Source organism: Orycteropus afer, unplaced genomic scaffold (genome assembly GCF_000298275.1).
Source record: "Orycteropus afer afer isolate SDZICR_OR568_19922 unplaced genomic scaffold, OryAfe1.0 scaffold00156, whole genome shotgun sequence".
Taxonomy (NCBI): domain Eukaryota; kingdom Metazoa; phylum Chordata; class Mammalia; order Tubulidentata; family Orycteropodidae; genus Orycteropus; species Orycteropus afer.
In genome coordinates, this window is record NW_006921743.1 from 585999 (window position 1) to 600599 (window position 14601).

At 43.2% G+C, this 14601-nt stretch overlaps 1 protein-coding gene across 1 annotated transcript in view; it reads left to right on the forward strand.

Moving 5' to 3' along the window:
• Positions 1 to 1779: 1779 nt before the first annotated feature.
• The window catches only part of GLDC (glycine decarboxylase), a 153007-nt gene continuing 140185 nt past the window's right edge, over positions 1780 to 14601 (forward strand). Inside the window, exons 1-2 of the mRNA XM_007946319.2 lie at positions 1780 to 2028; positions 2524 to 2602. Coding sequence (XP_007944510.1) covers positions 1780 to 2028; positions 2524 to 2602 — 328 coding nt within the window. The remainder of the gene's footprint in view (positions 2029 to 2523; positions 2603 to 14601) is intronic.

Sequence of the window (14601 nt, forward strand, 5' to 3'; positions counted from 1 at the left end):
ACCAAAGTTTGGTTATCCATTCCTCAGTTGTTGGACATCTAGGTTGTTTCCAAGTTTTGGCTATTGTAAATAGTGCTGCGATGAACATCGGCATTGCCTGATTTTATGAAGGGTGTTAACTTCAGTTCCAAATGGATGAAAGACTTCAGAGATTCAAACTAGCCCTCCTACTTTAACTCCCCAACCCTGCTCCCACGCACACATTTTTGCCTACTGTTCCTTGTTTTATGCATTCTTGCTCTCTTTTCCATTTCAACTTCTCTGCCTCTCTGGCTAATCTCTGCCTTTTTGCCACAGAAGCCAGAGTGGGAAAAGCTGATTGAAAGAGGAGTCTTAGAAGAGGAGAAAGAGGAAAAGGTTCTAGTGTTGCTAAGTACAAGCAATGCTCTGATAATTCCTGTCCTTTTTTCTTCCTCACATCTGGATGAGAATTGGACTTTTAAAAGTTATTTTCTTGCAATGGAGCAGTGGAGTAGAAAGGGTGTACACCTACTGTGTGCCAGGAACTGTGCTTAGTGCTTTCCATGTGTTGTTGTGTGTCACTGAGTTCATTCTGACTCATAGTGACCCTTTATGACATAGTCAAACTGTCCCCACAGGGTTTCCTAGGCTGCAATCTTTATTGGAAGGAGCTCTGGTGGTGTAGTGGATAAGGCATTTGTCTGCTAACTAGAAGGTCAGTGGTTCAAACCCACCAGCCAGCCACTCCACAGAAGGAAGATGGGACAATCTACTTCCATAAAGATTTACAGCCTCAGAAACCCAATGGGGGTCACTATGAGTGTGAATTGACCTGGTAGCAATGAGTTTGGTTTTCTGTTTTGGTAATCTTTACTGGAGCAGATAATGGGTTGAACAGCTACCCTTTGGGTTAGCAACCCAGCACTTAACCATTGTGCAATCAAAACCACAAAACCAAACTCGCTACCATTAAGTCGATTCTGACTCATAGTGACCCTATAGGACAGAGTAGAATTGCCCCATAGGGTTTCCAAGGCTGTAAATCTTTATTGAAGCAGACTGCCACATCATTCTTCCTTGGGGTGGGTTCCAACCCTCGACCTTTAGGTTATCAGCCAAGGGCTGAACCACTGTGCCACCAGGACTCCTTTTCTCCACTCATGTATAATCCTTTAAAATCCCAAAATTGAAGCTCAAAGAGTTAAGTAATATGCCCATGACCCCACAACTGCATATTGGTTTCCATTAGATACAACGGGAAAGCTTTTCAGAAATGAATGGATGGAGAAGAACCGACTTTTTCGAGCCTGGCCTGCCTGCTCCATTCTCAGCTGAGCTCCAACACACTTTGGCATTTCAGGACTATCACCCCGGTCTCGAGCCACTGTGGCCCACTGAGGCGCACGGGGGGGGGGGGGCCGGGTCCCAGCATCAGGCAGCGAGGGAGTAGGCGAGACCAGCGGTGGCAGGCGTGACCAGAGGTGGCAGGCTCTGGACCCAGGAGCTGAGAGTGCTTAAAGGAGGGGCGGGGCGGGGCGGTCTCGGCCCCGCCCCTGCCCCTCCAGGCGCTCACATTGGTCTAACGCTTCCTGGCCCCATCCCACTGCCCGCCTCCAGGAGCCGCTTAAAGTGTGCGGAGCAGGTGTCTCGCGTGGAGCTACAATTTTGCGCTAGAGCCTTGGTTGCCGCGCGCCCATTCATTGCTTAAACAGCTCTCAGTGTCCGCGGCGCCCACCAGCGGGAAGAGTTCCTGCGGACGCACAGTCACCAGGGGTTTGACCATAGAGGGGCCGAAAGCTTGTTAAGCCCGGGCCGGCCATGCAGACGTGCGCCAGGGCCTGGGCGCTGCGCCTGGGCCGCGGACCCGGGGGCGGCCGGCACCTGGTAGGGGTCGGGGGACGGCGTTGGGCAACCCTGGGCCGGGACAGCGGCAGTGGAGGGGACAGCAGCAAAGGGGCCTCACGCCTCCTGGAGCGCCTCCTGCCCAATCATGACGACTTCGCACAGAGGCACATCGGCCCTGGGGACAAAGACCAACGAGAGATGCTGCAGGCCCTGGGACTGGCGGTAAGGACTCCCCGGCCTCGGCCTTCCCTGACTCTGCCCGCGCGGCCTCGGGCCATATATTGAGCCGGCAGTTCCGCGTGGACCCCGCGCCCCAGCTTCCCCTGCCTGCTCATTTTCTCCACCCTCTCGTCGCGCCTCAAAACCTGGCATTTTTTAATCGAAGACTTGGTCAACTGTAGTCGCCTGCGGATAAGCTCTAACTTTACAAGACCTAGAAGACCTGGTTAGTCTGGGTTTATCCGATTATCTTCTGTTGCGGACGGAATTCCACCCCAGAGTGGCCAAGTCACCTTCCCGCTTTCTTACTTCCTTTCCTCTGGGTGACTTGTGGTTTGCTCAGTTTTTCTTTTCTCTTTGAAAAGCACCCAGATTTAATGCGATTTAAATGAGGTTCCCACAAGCCTTTGTAGGTGAAAAACAGAGGTTTTAACTGTTTTTCACTCGGAAGCACTTTGCTTGGCCCTTAGTGGTCACCGACTTCCGTTTGACTTTCAGAGCATTGATGAGCTGATAGAGAAGACGATCCCCGCCAGCATCCGCTTGAAGAGACCCTTGAGGATGGAAGACCCCGTGTGTAAGTGGCCGGATAGATTCCGGTCTATTTTCTTTCTGTGGGTGCTGAAAGCCCAGCGCTTGGTCAGAATGGCTCTGGGCCTTGAATATGTTGATTAAAATAACACAACGGAGGGTATCTAGGAGGGTGGGAGAGTTGGTTCCGGTAGCAATGATTTCCATGCAGCGTCTTTATCCCAGAACTTCCCAGAGCTCTACAGCAACCTTGACTGGTGTGGGGAAAGGCGTGGGCAGTACACAAGCACCCCAGTTCCCTGGCACCATCACAGGGCCAGATTTCTTTCATGCTATGGGTTGAGAAGTATCACCATCTCCTTTGTTGTTGTTAGCAGCCTTAAGTGGTAGAATTCTGCCTTACATGTGGGAGGCCCTGGGTTCAATTCCTGGCCAGGGCACCTCATGTAACACTACTACCAGGTCTGTCAGTGGAGGCTTGCATGTTACTATAATCAATTCATGGAGTCTCTGGCAGTGAAATGGTTAAGTGCTTGAATACCAGCCAAAATGTTGGTTGTTCAAATCCATACGGGGCACATGGGAAGGCAGCCCTGGAGATCTGCTTCTGAAAGGTCACTGCCTTGAAAACCCTGTGGAGCAGTTTTACTCTGCACATATGGGTCGCCATGATTTGGAATAGACTCAGTAGCAACTGAGAACAATTATGTGATCACTTGATAGATCAGCAAAGAGATCAAAAAAGGAATATGGAATTGACTTAGGTCAGGCAACCAGGTAAGTGACAAAAATGAGACAGAGACTCATATACCTGGCCTCACAGCCCAAGAGTCTTCACAACACAGGAGCTGTGAATTGTCCTCTTATAGCACATTGGAATTTTACATACTGAAAGCCAGCAGTACTTTTCAGGTCTGAGTAGCTGGAAAACACAAATAAGATTGATGATTGGTCAAGCTGTTTACTCACAGACTTCCTTGGAATTTTATTTTATACTTAGTTTTTCTTTTTAACTTTATTAATGCACAAATATTTTGCCACCAAGTATGAAGTGGAGAATTTGAACATTACTTTCCTTATCCTCCTTCCACCCACTTCCCAAACAAAAAACCAAGCCACTCAAATTCTAGGTTTCCCTCATGTTTAAAGAGGTTTCCATTGGGTGTTTTATGCCTGAATTACCAGCTGACTATCTAATTTTTGTATTCATACATCTCATATTCACTGAGAATAGCTTCTGCTAAACCTTCTGTCTGAACTTGAATATGTCCCTCATTTAATGCTCATTTTACTATTCAGTATAGTGACTTTGTCAAAATATGTTTTTTTCATGATCTGAGGGCTGCCCTTCAGAGGTATTGACGTGGGTATTTGACATGCATGGACTAAGCCGAGAATCCACGAGTCAAGGGATTTTTAAGTCAAGGACTTTAAAAAAAAAAAAAGAATTCTCATCTGGTTTCAAATCATAGAGATGTTATCTCTTTTACAACAGGTCAAGAGAGTGGGCAAATGTGTTTTTAGGTCTTAGGATAAAAATAATATATAGATGGTGCTTTAGTTATCTAGTGTGGCTGTAACAGAAATAGCACAAGTGGGTGGCTTTAACAAACAGAAATTTATTTTCTCACAATTTAGGAGGATAGAAGTCCAAAATCAGATGCCAGCTTGAGGGGAAGGTTGCTCTCTGTAGGCTCTGAAGGAAGGTCTTTGACTCTTAAGCTTCTATTCCTTGATTGTTTGGTGATCTTCCTGTGACACAGCATCTATTTTCCCCATCTCTGCTTCTCTCACTTCCTTGTTTCATTTCTTTTATATATCTCAAAAGAGACTGACTTAAGACACACCCTGTACTAATAGTGTCTCATTAACATAACAAAGAAAACTCATCCCCAAATGGAATTATAACCATTGCAGGGATTAGGATTTACAACACAAATTTTTGGGGAACACAGTTCAGTCCTAACAGATGGCAAGCTCTTTGTTTTAAAGTAGACAACTTGTGGTAGGGTACCAATTGGTTATCATGGACCTCAAGCTCTGCAGAGGCCTGCTGTCCTTGTTGGTTTTGAACATAACCTTTTTTTCCCCAGTAGCAGGGAACTTGTTCATAGAGGAGAAGCTGTACTTGTTGAATTAAACTAATAGGAACCCAGACGGAATAACAGATGGAAGACTTATCCTTTCGATTTTGAGAAATCAGAATAGAAATCTTGATATGCTGACTGTAGAGAAAGTGACCAAAACACAAACAAAACCTACTGCCCCACAAGTCAGTTCCAACTCATACTGACCCTATAGGACAGAGTAGCCTCATCTTTCTCCTATGGAGCAGCTGGTGGGTTCAAACCACCAAACTTTTGGTTTGTTGGTTTGCAGTAGAATGCTCTAACTACTGCACCACCAGAGCTCCATAGAAAGTAAAGGGTTATGCGTGTTTTAAAAGCAAGCCTTAGGTGATTATTAAAACAAGTAAACAAAAAAATGATGGAAAGTCCTGGGACTTTCAAAGTCAGAATTAAACTCTTTTTCACCATATCTTCTGAAATAAGATGTCCTTTCAGAACATTGAGGATATCTGGTGGTGCAGTGGTTAAGTGCTCGGCTGCTAACTGAAAGGTCAGCGGTTCAAACCCACCAGGCTCTCTGTGGGAAAAAGATGTGCCATCTGCTTCCATAAAGATTTCTGCCTTGGAAACCCTATGGGACAATTTTATTCTGTTCTGTAGGGTCACTCAGAGTCAGAATTGACTCATATGTCAACAGATTTTTAAGAGCATTAGAGTGTATATTATTTCATTCAGCTACTTGGTTCCAGCTGACTAATTTGAACATCAGGAGATTTCATTTGTCCTCCTTTCTCTTTGGAAGTTGCTTTTCACAAGTGACTTGCAATTTGAGTGTAAACTTTAAACTCAGCAATTTCTGTGTGATTTGGGCTGGTTCTATCTGATTAGCTTAACTTAGAGTAACTAGTGAGGTGACACAGAGAAAATACTGCACAGTCAGACATTTCCCCTTGTGCTAAAGTAGACCAGCTCTGTTCCAAAGCTTGCTTTCTGGAAGAGTGAGTCCTGGGGGTGGGGATGCAGCAGAAAGGCACCTGCATTTCACGATGACATGTGCACTTGTTCTGGCTAATGATTGCTATCCATGCAGAGCAGGAGCCCTGGTAGCACAGTGGTTAAACACTTGGCTTTCAACCCAAAGGTTGGGGTTCAAACCTATCACCTGCTCTTTGGGAGAAGGCTATGGCAGTCTGCTTCTGTTAAGATTTATAACCTTGTGGCAAGGGTGTAGAGAAATTGGAACTCTCATACACTGCTGGTGGGACTGTAAAATGGTACAACCACTGTGGAAAATGGTATGGCACTTCCTTAAAAAGTTGGAAATAGAAATATCATTTGACCCAGCAATCCCACTACAAGTGTATATATCCTTAAGAAGTGAAAGCTGGCACTGATAGATATATGCATATCCATGTTCATCATAGCACTATTCACATAGCAAAAGAAATGGAAACAACTTAAGTACCCATCAACAGATAAATGAATAACCAAAGTATGGAACATACACACAATGGAATACTATGCAACACTAAAGAATAATGAAGAATCTGTGGAACACCTCATAAGGTAGGTAAAATTGGAGACATTATGCTGAGTAAAATAAGTCAATCACAGAAGGATAAATATTGTATGAATCCACTATTGTGAGAAGTCAAGGAAAACTTTACACATGGGAGGAAACTTTCTTTGTTGGTTACCAGGGATGGGAAGAGAGGGGGGACAATTGCTAGACAGGTAAGAGACAAATACTGATTTGGGTGAAGGGAAAGTCAATATACCAAAAATGAATGACCAGCACAATAACACTAAGGAAAAAGGAAGCCACAGATTGGTGCACAGGAGGTGCATACAACAAATACATATACTTTTACATACATAATACTGCATTATCAGTAATAACAGACATTAATCTATGGGTGGATATGCAGGTAGACAGGCAAAATCCAGGTATAGGTAGGCAAAAGGGAATATACCTATGACTATATATAAGTTTGGCAGATGATACTTCTACATACAATTTGTAGAATAAGAATGTCCATTTATATATTATAGAGCTAACAAGGGGCAAAGTTATGATAACTTTTTAGCCACAGCCAACCACGCTGAGGGACCTGTGGGTTCTGGACTATGGTTACAGAGGACATCAAGCTCAATTGGCTCAACATACCACAGAAAAATATTGTTCTAGATACCACTGTGGTGAGTAGTGACTGGAGTCTTAAAAGCTTGCAAGCAGCCTTCTAGGTGCAATAATGGGTCTCTCCTTGTAAAGTCAAATAAGAATGAAGAAAACCAGAGACGCATGGAAGCAATTAGTCCAAGGGACTAGTGAACCATGTGAACCTCAGCCTATATGACCATGAGACCAGAGAAACTAGATGGTGCCTGGCTACCACTGTCAACCACTCGGAAAGGGATCAGTGCAGGAGATTCTGGATAGAATGGGAGAACAATGTGGAACAAAACTCAAAATCATAAAAAAAGACTAGGGTTACTGGTCTGATAGAGCCTGGTGAGACTCCCGAGACTATGGCCCCTAGTTATTCTTCAGGTCTGGAATTGAACTCACTCCTATGGCTTCCAGCCAAACAATAGACAGGCATATAGGGTGAACATTTATATCAGGTAGATACACTCCTTAGAATGATCAATCATGAGAGAGCAGACAGGCAGTATTTACACAGGGAGAGATATCCCAGGGGGCAGAAATGCACAGGAAAGAAAAATACAGGAAAGAGGTAACTACAGGGAGGAAGTGGGAAGAGAGCTGTTACATTGTGGGGAATTGCAGTCAATGTCATGAAACAAAATGTGTATGAACTGCTATATGGAAAATGAATTTGCTCTGTAAACTTTCACCCAAATCCTTTCTCTCTCTCTCTCTCTCTCTCTCTCTCTCTCTCTCTCTCTCTCACACACACACACACACAAAGACTATGGCCCCTAGTCATCCTTCAGGCCTGGAATTGAACTTATTCCCATGGCTTAACTTCCAGCCAAACAATAGACAGGCCTACACAGTGAACAATTATACTAGGTAGGTACATTCCTTGGAACAATCAAACATGGGAAATCAGAAGGGCAGCATTTGCACAGGGAGATAGCTCAGAAGGCAGGAATGCACAGCCAAGGATAGAGGGAAAATGTTACCATGAAGAGGAATTAGGAAGAGAGCTGTTACATTATGGGGATTGCAATCAATGTCATGAAATAAAATGTATATGAACTATTGAATGGAAAACAAATTTGCTCCATAAACTTTCACCCAAATCACAATTTGAAAAAAGATTTATACTCTTTGAAACCCTGTGGGGCAATTCTACTCTGTCCTATAGGGTCACTATGAGTTGGAATTGACTTGATGGCAATGGGTTTATCCACACCTGGGGAGCAAATCGGTGCATGTGAAGTTCAGTGGTAGCATCATCTTTTACTAGTAGAACAGCAGATGTCCCTGAGTGGTGCAAATGGTAAACACGCTCCACTGCTAACCAAAAGGTTGGAAGTTCAATTCTATCCACAGGCACCTTGGAAGAAAGCCTGGGGATCTACTTCCAAAAAATAAGCATTGAAGGCCTGATGGAACAGTTCTACTCTGACACAAATGGGGTCGCCATAAGCTGGAATCAACTTGATGACAACTAGTTGATTGTTCAAACCCACCAGCCGCTCCACAAAAGGAGGATGGAGCAATCTACTTTTGTAAAGATTTAATGCCTCAGAAACCCAATGGGGGTCAGAATCGACTTGGTGGCAGTGAGTTTGGTTTGGTTTGGAGTTGGTTGTTAGAAGTGTCAAATTACCCAATAAGCAAGATAAGCATGGGTTTACTTGTACTTACTTCTAATCTGTAGTGAACAGTGTCACATTTTTTTCACCACATGAAAGATTCCACTTCTAGACATGGCTGGCATCTATCTTTCTCCCAATCCCACAGCACCTTCCTATAGAATCAAAACCTCTTTTCAAATTTACAATCCCTGCCAGGGATGGAGTACCTGGTAAGCAAGGTAAGCATGAACTTACTTGTATTTATTTACTAATCTCTAGTGGACTGTTTCATGTGTGTGTGGTTTTTTTTTTTTTTTTTTTTACCACATATGTGAAACTGTTCACTATAGATAATAAATGAGTACAAGTAAGCCCATGCTTACCTTGCTTATTGGGTAATCCGACACTGGTTGTTAGTTGTTTTACCAACCTTGGTTTTGCCTAAATGCCTGTGCTGTGTTGTAGTCAGAGGGAACTTCTGGAAGAAATACTTGTTTGCCATGTACAGAGAAAACTGTAATAAGAGTTATGTGGGTCTTAAATGCTTTCATTGCTGGGTTAAAAGAATACTGTGAGAGCTATAAGCAATGTGGAAATATTTGGGTTAATTCTTATGCATAATAATAATAACAAAATGGGTTAATTTTTATACATAGTAACAGTAATAATAGTAATGTTATGTTGTTGTTATGTTCTGTTGAGTTGGATCCGACTGATAGTGACCCCTCCTTGGGTTTCCGAGGCAGTACCACTATGGAAGTAGATTGCCCCATCTTCCCTCTGAGGAGTGGCTGATGGGTTTGAACCACCAGCCATCTGGTTAGCAGTCAAGTGCCTTAGGCACTATGCTACCAGAGCAAACATTAATGTAGTGTTAAGATGTATGTGACAGACACTTTAAAATTGCTTTTCATGTCTTGATTTATTTAATATTTATTAAAATCCTATGAAGTAAATACCATTTTAAAGATGATAACAGAAGATAGAGGATAAATAACCTGTCCAAGGTCATGGGAGTCAGAATTCAAAACCAGGTAGTCTAGCTCCACTGTCCACACTCCAAACACTACTCTACACTGCTTCCCTTTTTGTCCTCTGAAAAGAGGTGATTGTACATAGTAGAAAATGCCTGTCTGACTCTTCCAGGGTATTCCACTTACAGGCATGCACAAACCCAGTAGCACTAGGTTACTCTGACGTTTGCTAACTCCCTTGGTGGAAATATGGCAGGTGGCGTTTTGGAAGCACAGGTGTTGTAAAACTTACACCCATTCTCAGGCCCAGGAAAGGGGCCACAGGGATGCAAAATTTAGGCTGAGTGCTGAAGGATGAGTACTTACGGTCTGCTGGATGGGGCCAGGGAGCTTGCTGTAGGCAGGGGTCAGCATGTACAGGACAGACTGGCCTTACAGGATTAGGAAAGTATAGGTGTTTTTTCCTCCCCTGTACACTTCAGAAAGTGCCTTGAAAGAGTATCTTGATTCTCAGTTGGCTTTTCAGTAAGTCATTATTTGGAGCAACAAGCAAAGCTACTCTGTTGAAAACCCTATCAGTTTTATCCTGTTCAGGTGAACCACATACAGATTCACATGGAAAGAAAAATGACTAGAAGATTATATGGTTTCTCTGGTTGGTGCCATTATGGGTAATTTTAGCTTTCCTTTTATTAGTCTGCATTTTCTAGAATTCCTACAATAATTAAGTATCCATTTTATAATGAGTAAAATATTTAAAAAGCATTTTGTTGATGACCCAAGCCAATCCATTTTTAGCTGTGATACACCTTGTTATTGTTAGTTGCCATCTTGTTGATTCCAACATAGGACGGCCCCATGTGTGTTCAGTTCTACCCCAGAGTAGAACTGTTCCATAGAGTTTTCGAGTCTGTAACCTTTCAGAAGCAGATCATCAGGACTGTCTTCTGAGGCACCATTAGGTGGGTTTGAACTGCCAACCTTTAGGCTGCAGTCTTAACTTTTTGCACCACCCAACTATTCCTGTGATGCCCCTAGCTGTGTGGTATTTCCCAAGAAGACATCTCAAACTCACCAGATTGAACTAGCCTAGAAACTCACAGAAACAACAGGGTTAAAATTTACACAAAATCGCACAATTGTTTATCATTAGCATACTTACGACTAGAGCGAGAAGAAAGCAATGCCCCTAATGTTGAAATTATTCAACCAGAACTGAGCAGCTGAGTTGTCATAATGAGGCTTTTGATGGTCCTATGAGAACTTAATGTTCTAAGGCACATTGTTTATTAATGTACTTTTTCATAAATGGTTAATGGAGGGGAGTGATCAGAGGGAGGAATGTTATGCAACGCACTGCAGGTGGTGACTTTGTCACCTGAACTGACCTGAGATTACCTGGAACGGAGCAGCTGTTCTTCAGTGAATACAGGCTGTGATGATCTTTTTGTCCTTCAGCCTGATGATTTCCATGTCAGGTCCTGCCTGTGGGCTCTTCAGTTTGGCCATTTCTCCCTTGGCCATTCCTGGCTTCTTCAGTTCCCAGCTTGTATGAGTTATTATTTCATCTTTAACTAGGATGCTTCCAATGGGCTTTTATTATACATCACCATCTGTCTTGTCCTTATACTTTTTACATGTGTACATACATATATGTATATATATATATATATTTGGTTGTTGTTGAGAACATACACAGCAAAACATACACTGAATCAACAGTTTCTACATGTACAGTTCAATGATACAGATGACATTCTTGCAGTCATGCAATCATTCTCACTCTCATTTTCCAAGTTATTCCCCCCACCCTTAACATAAACTCACTGACTTTTTTTTTTTGTTATTAGTTAAGCTAAAATTTTTTAAAAAATAAAATTTGATTCTGTTTTTGGTGAAAGTTCACACAGCAAATTAGGTTCTTTTTCTAAAAAAAAACAATTTCTATACATATTGCTCAGTAACATTGGTTACATTTTTTCACAATGTGTCAGTATTCTCATGATTTCTGTTCTGGTTATTCTGTAAATTAAACCATTTCGTCCTTATACTTCTGTTACTAGTCCTTGTTATTAATTCACTCTGGCTGATAACTTATATAGTCACCCTGTTGCCCAAATTATTAAATGTTTATTGACTGCTATGGAGAGTAGAAGAAAGTGACATGGTTCAACCCATTTTTTGCAGAGTGCCTCTGAGATCAAAGACTAGAAGAACAGCTGGGAGACTGTTGAAGAGTTTAGATGTGAGATGTTGAATATGCATTCATTCAGATCTATGGAAGCAAATACCACATTAGATGCACAAGAAATTTTCTGGAGGTGGGAGCAGAAGACAGGAGAGCTTTCAGACTGTGATGCAGGTTTGACACCTGTGGAAGGGGAGAGAGAAGGAAGGAGGATTGTGTAGGAAGAGTATTAGATTGCAGGACAGAGCTAAGAAAGTTTCTGTCAGGAGTCCAGACTTGCCCCCTGGGGGAGTCACATGTCTCTCAGAAGTGGGCCTGTGATGGTTCCCCTGCTGGGTTCAGATGGATGTTGCTGTTGTTGTTATTTGCCATCGAGTTGGACCCAACTCATAGTAACCCCTCCTTGGGTTTCCAAGACAATATCACTAGGAGTAGATTGCCCAACTTTCCTTCTGAGGAGTGGCTGGTGGGTTTGAACCGGCAGTCTTCTGGTTAGCAGTCAAGTGCCTTAGGCACTATGGTACCAGAGCTCCTTCAGTCATTAATAGGAGATGATTATGAGAAATATGCTGATGGCACAAACATGGAGGTTGACCCAGAGGGGCAGCAAGTGGGCTGTCAGTCCATTTCTAGGCCGAGTGACTCAGGAAGATAATGATATCACTAATAGAAAGAGGAGGAGCTCTGGTAGCATAGTGCCTAAGGCACTTGACTGCTAACCAGAAGGCTGGCGGTTCAAACCCACCAGCCACTCCTCGGAAGGAAGGTTGGGCATTCCTACTTCCGTAGTGATACTGCCTCGGAAACCCAAGGAGGGGTCGCTATGAGTCGGGGCCGACTCGATGGCAAATAACAATAACAACAACAACAATAGAAAGAGGGAGAAGAAAAGAGTCTTGGAGGTAGGAGAGATTGCAAGTCTTGTTTGGGCAGAATTGGGTTTGGGGTGCTTGTGGAACATGCATTTGGAAAAATCGAAGCAATATTTAGAGATTACAGTTGAGAGAGAGGAAGGAGAGAGAGAGAAACAGAGGGAGAGAGAGAGAGATGGAGTTGCAGATTTAATGAGTCTTCTGATTGAATTCATGTTAATGTGTGAAATTTCCAGGGATGGAGTCAGAAGGAAGGAGAAGTCAATGTGTTGTGAAATAGAGCATATAGAAGAAGAGAGAGAGAGAGCAAGTGAGATGAAGAAACCAAAGAGATAGTAGGAAAAATTTTCAGGTTGGGGGTTGTGCACTTCATATTCTGGACCTTTCTTAGGCATTAGATCCACCTAAAGACATGATGTCAGAAGGGACCAGTCCCTGGAGAAGGATATCATGCTTGGTAAAATGGAAGGTCAACAAAAAAGGGGAAGGTCCTCAATGAGATGGATTGGCACAGTGGCTGCAATGATGGGCTCAGGTATAGCAAGGATTGTGGGACTGGCACAGGACTGGGTGGTTTTTCGTTCTGTTCTACATGACCATGAGTCAGAGCCAACTTGATGGCACCTAACAACAACAACAAAGACATAGGACATTCTGAGGTGGAGGAGTAGAGGGGCTGCTTATCTGATTATCTCTCCGAGCAGGAGGCAGAAAGGGCAAGGCTGAGCACCAGAGAGAGGCAAGAAGTTTCAGAAGAGCCAATGCGGGCGCCTAGGTCATAAGGAACCTAGATCCACCCACATGGAGGACCCCCCTGAGATTGAAGGACATCAGCTTGTAAGATTGGTTAGGGTCCCCTCACCCTGGCATCATCTGGTGACCTGGGAGCAGGAACAGAGAAATGTGACTGAGTTTAAAGGAGATTGAGGATGGGCAAAGTCAAGAAGCCAAAGACTTAAAGGTCCACTAGTCAGCACAGGCCAACTGGGTTGGGAGAGAGGTTGACTCACATTAGGCCTAGAAGCTTAGTGACCAGCTCATGAGGCTGGACTTGAGGACTTGAGGGACTTAACTCTTAGTCAATTCAGGAGCTTTGGGCAGGTGCTAGACAAATAGGCAGTGAGCTGCTTGCCATGGGTCTATATTCTGGTAGCACAGTGCCTAAGGCATCTGACTGCTAACCAGATGGTTAGCACCAGCCGCTCCATGGAAGCAAGACCGGGCAATCTACTTCCGTAAAGTTTTACCACCTCGGAAACCCAGCGGGGGTCGCTATGAGTCAGAATCGACTCGACAGCAGTGGGTTTGGTTTTTGGTTTTTATCCTCTTTCCACTCCACCAGATAACAGTATGCCTTACACTGAATAAGACTCAGATATATGACTGACAACTCTAATCTCATTTTAACTGCTTAGGCTTATTATATTTATTCAACCCAGAGTCTATTTACAAAAATGCAAACAGAATTTTAATAAGGATTCCTAATGCCTATACCATCAACATGCTAATTGGGTAAACAATAAGGAAATTCCATTTTGAAAATCTGGAATCATTGTAGACATTACACTATTCCACAGGACTTGCTTAATTGCTATAATTTTCCTTATTTTAAAATCTCTGAATCTCATGCTTTTAGGAATGTGGCTGAACTGAATGTGAGAATAATTTGTCATCGTGGGTTTCTGTGATGGGTGAATTACTGGAAATAATGAGCTAGCTTTATGTGGAAGTTTAGGTGAATTTTCATTATAATGTATCAATTTTCTGAGCACCTACTATGTGCTTAGCAACCTGCTATGCCCCTGCAACAAAGAGATTAAATTTTGGTTTGGGAGATCCTAGGTTAAACTACAAATTCCTCCATATGCCTATACTTGGATCTATAAAAAATTCTCTCTTTCCCCTAAGTATGATAAATTGTTCAAGCTGGACTCATAGAACAGACCTGTCTCTTCTAGTTCTTGCTCTGCAGGCCTGTCAATATAACCACAGGGTAGCACAGAGAAAAAACAAGCACTCTAGCTCTTCCTCCCTGATTCTCATTTCCAGCTGGCCATTTGGCCTGGTTACATATATCAACTGGTGTTCTAGATAAATATTATGAATTGTAGTGTTTCTTTGTATGCTTTGTAGATTGAATGTAGAGAGGCTGTGGAGGGGACCTCTCATAG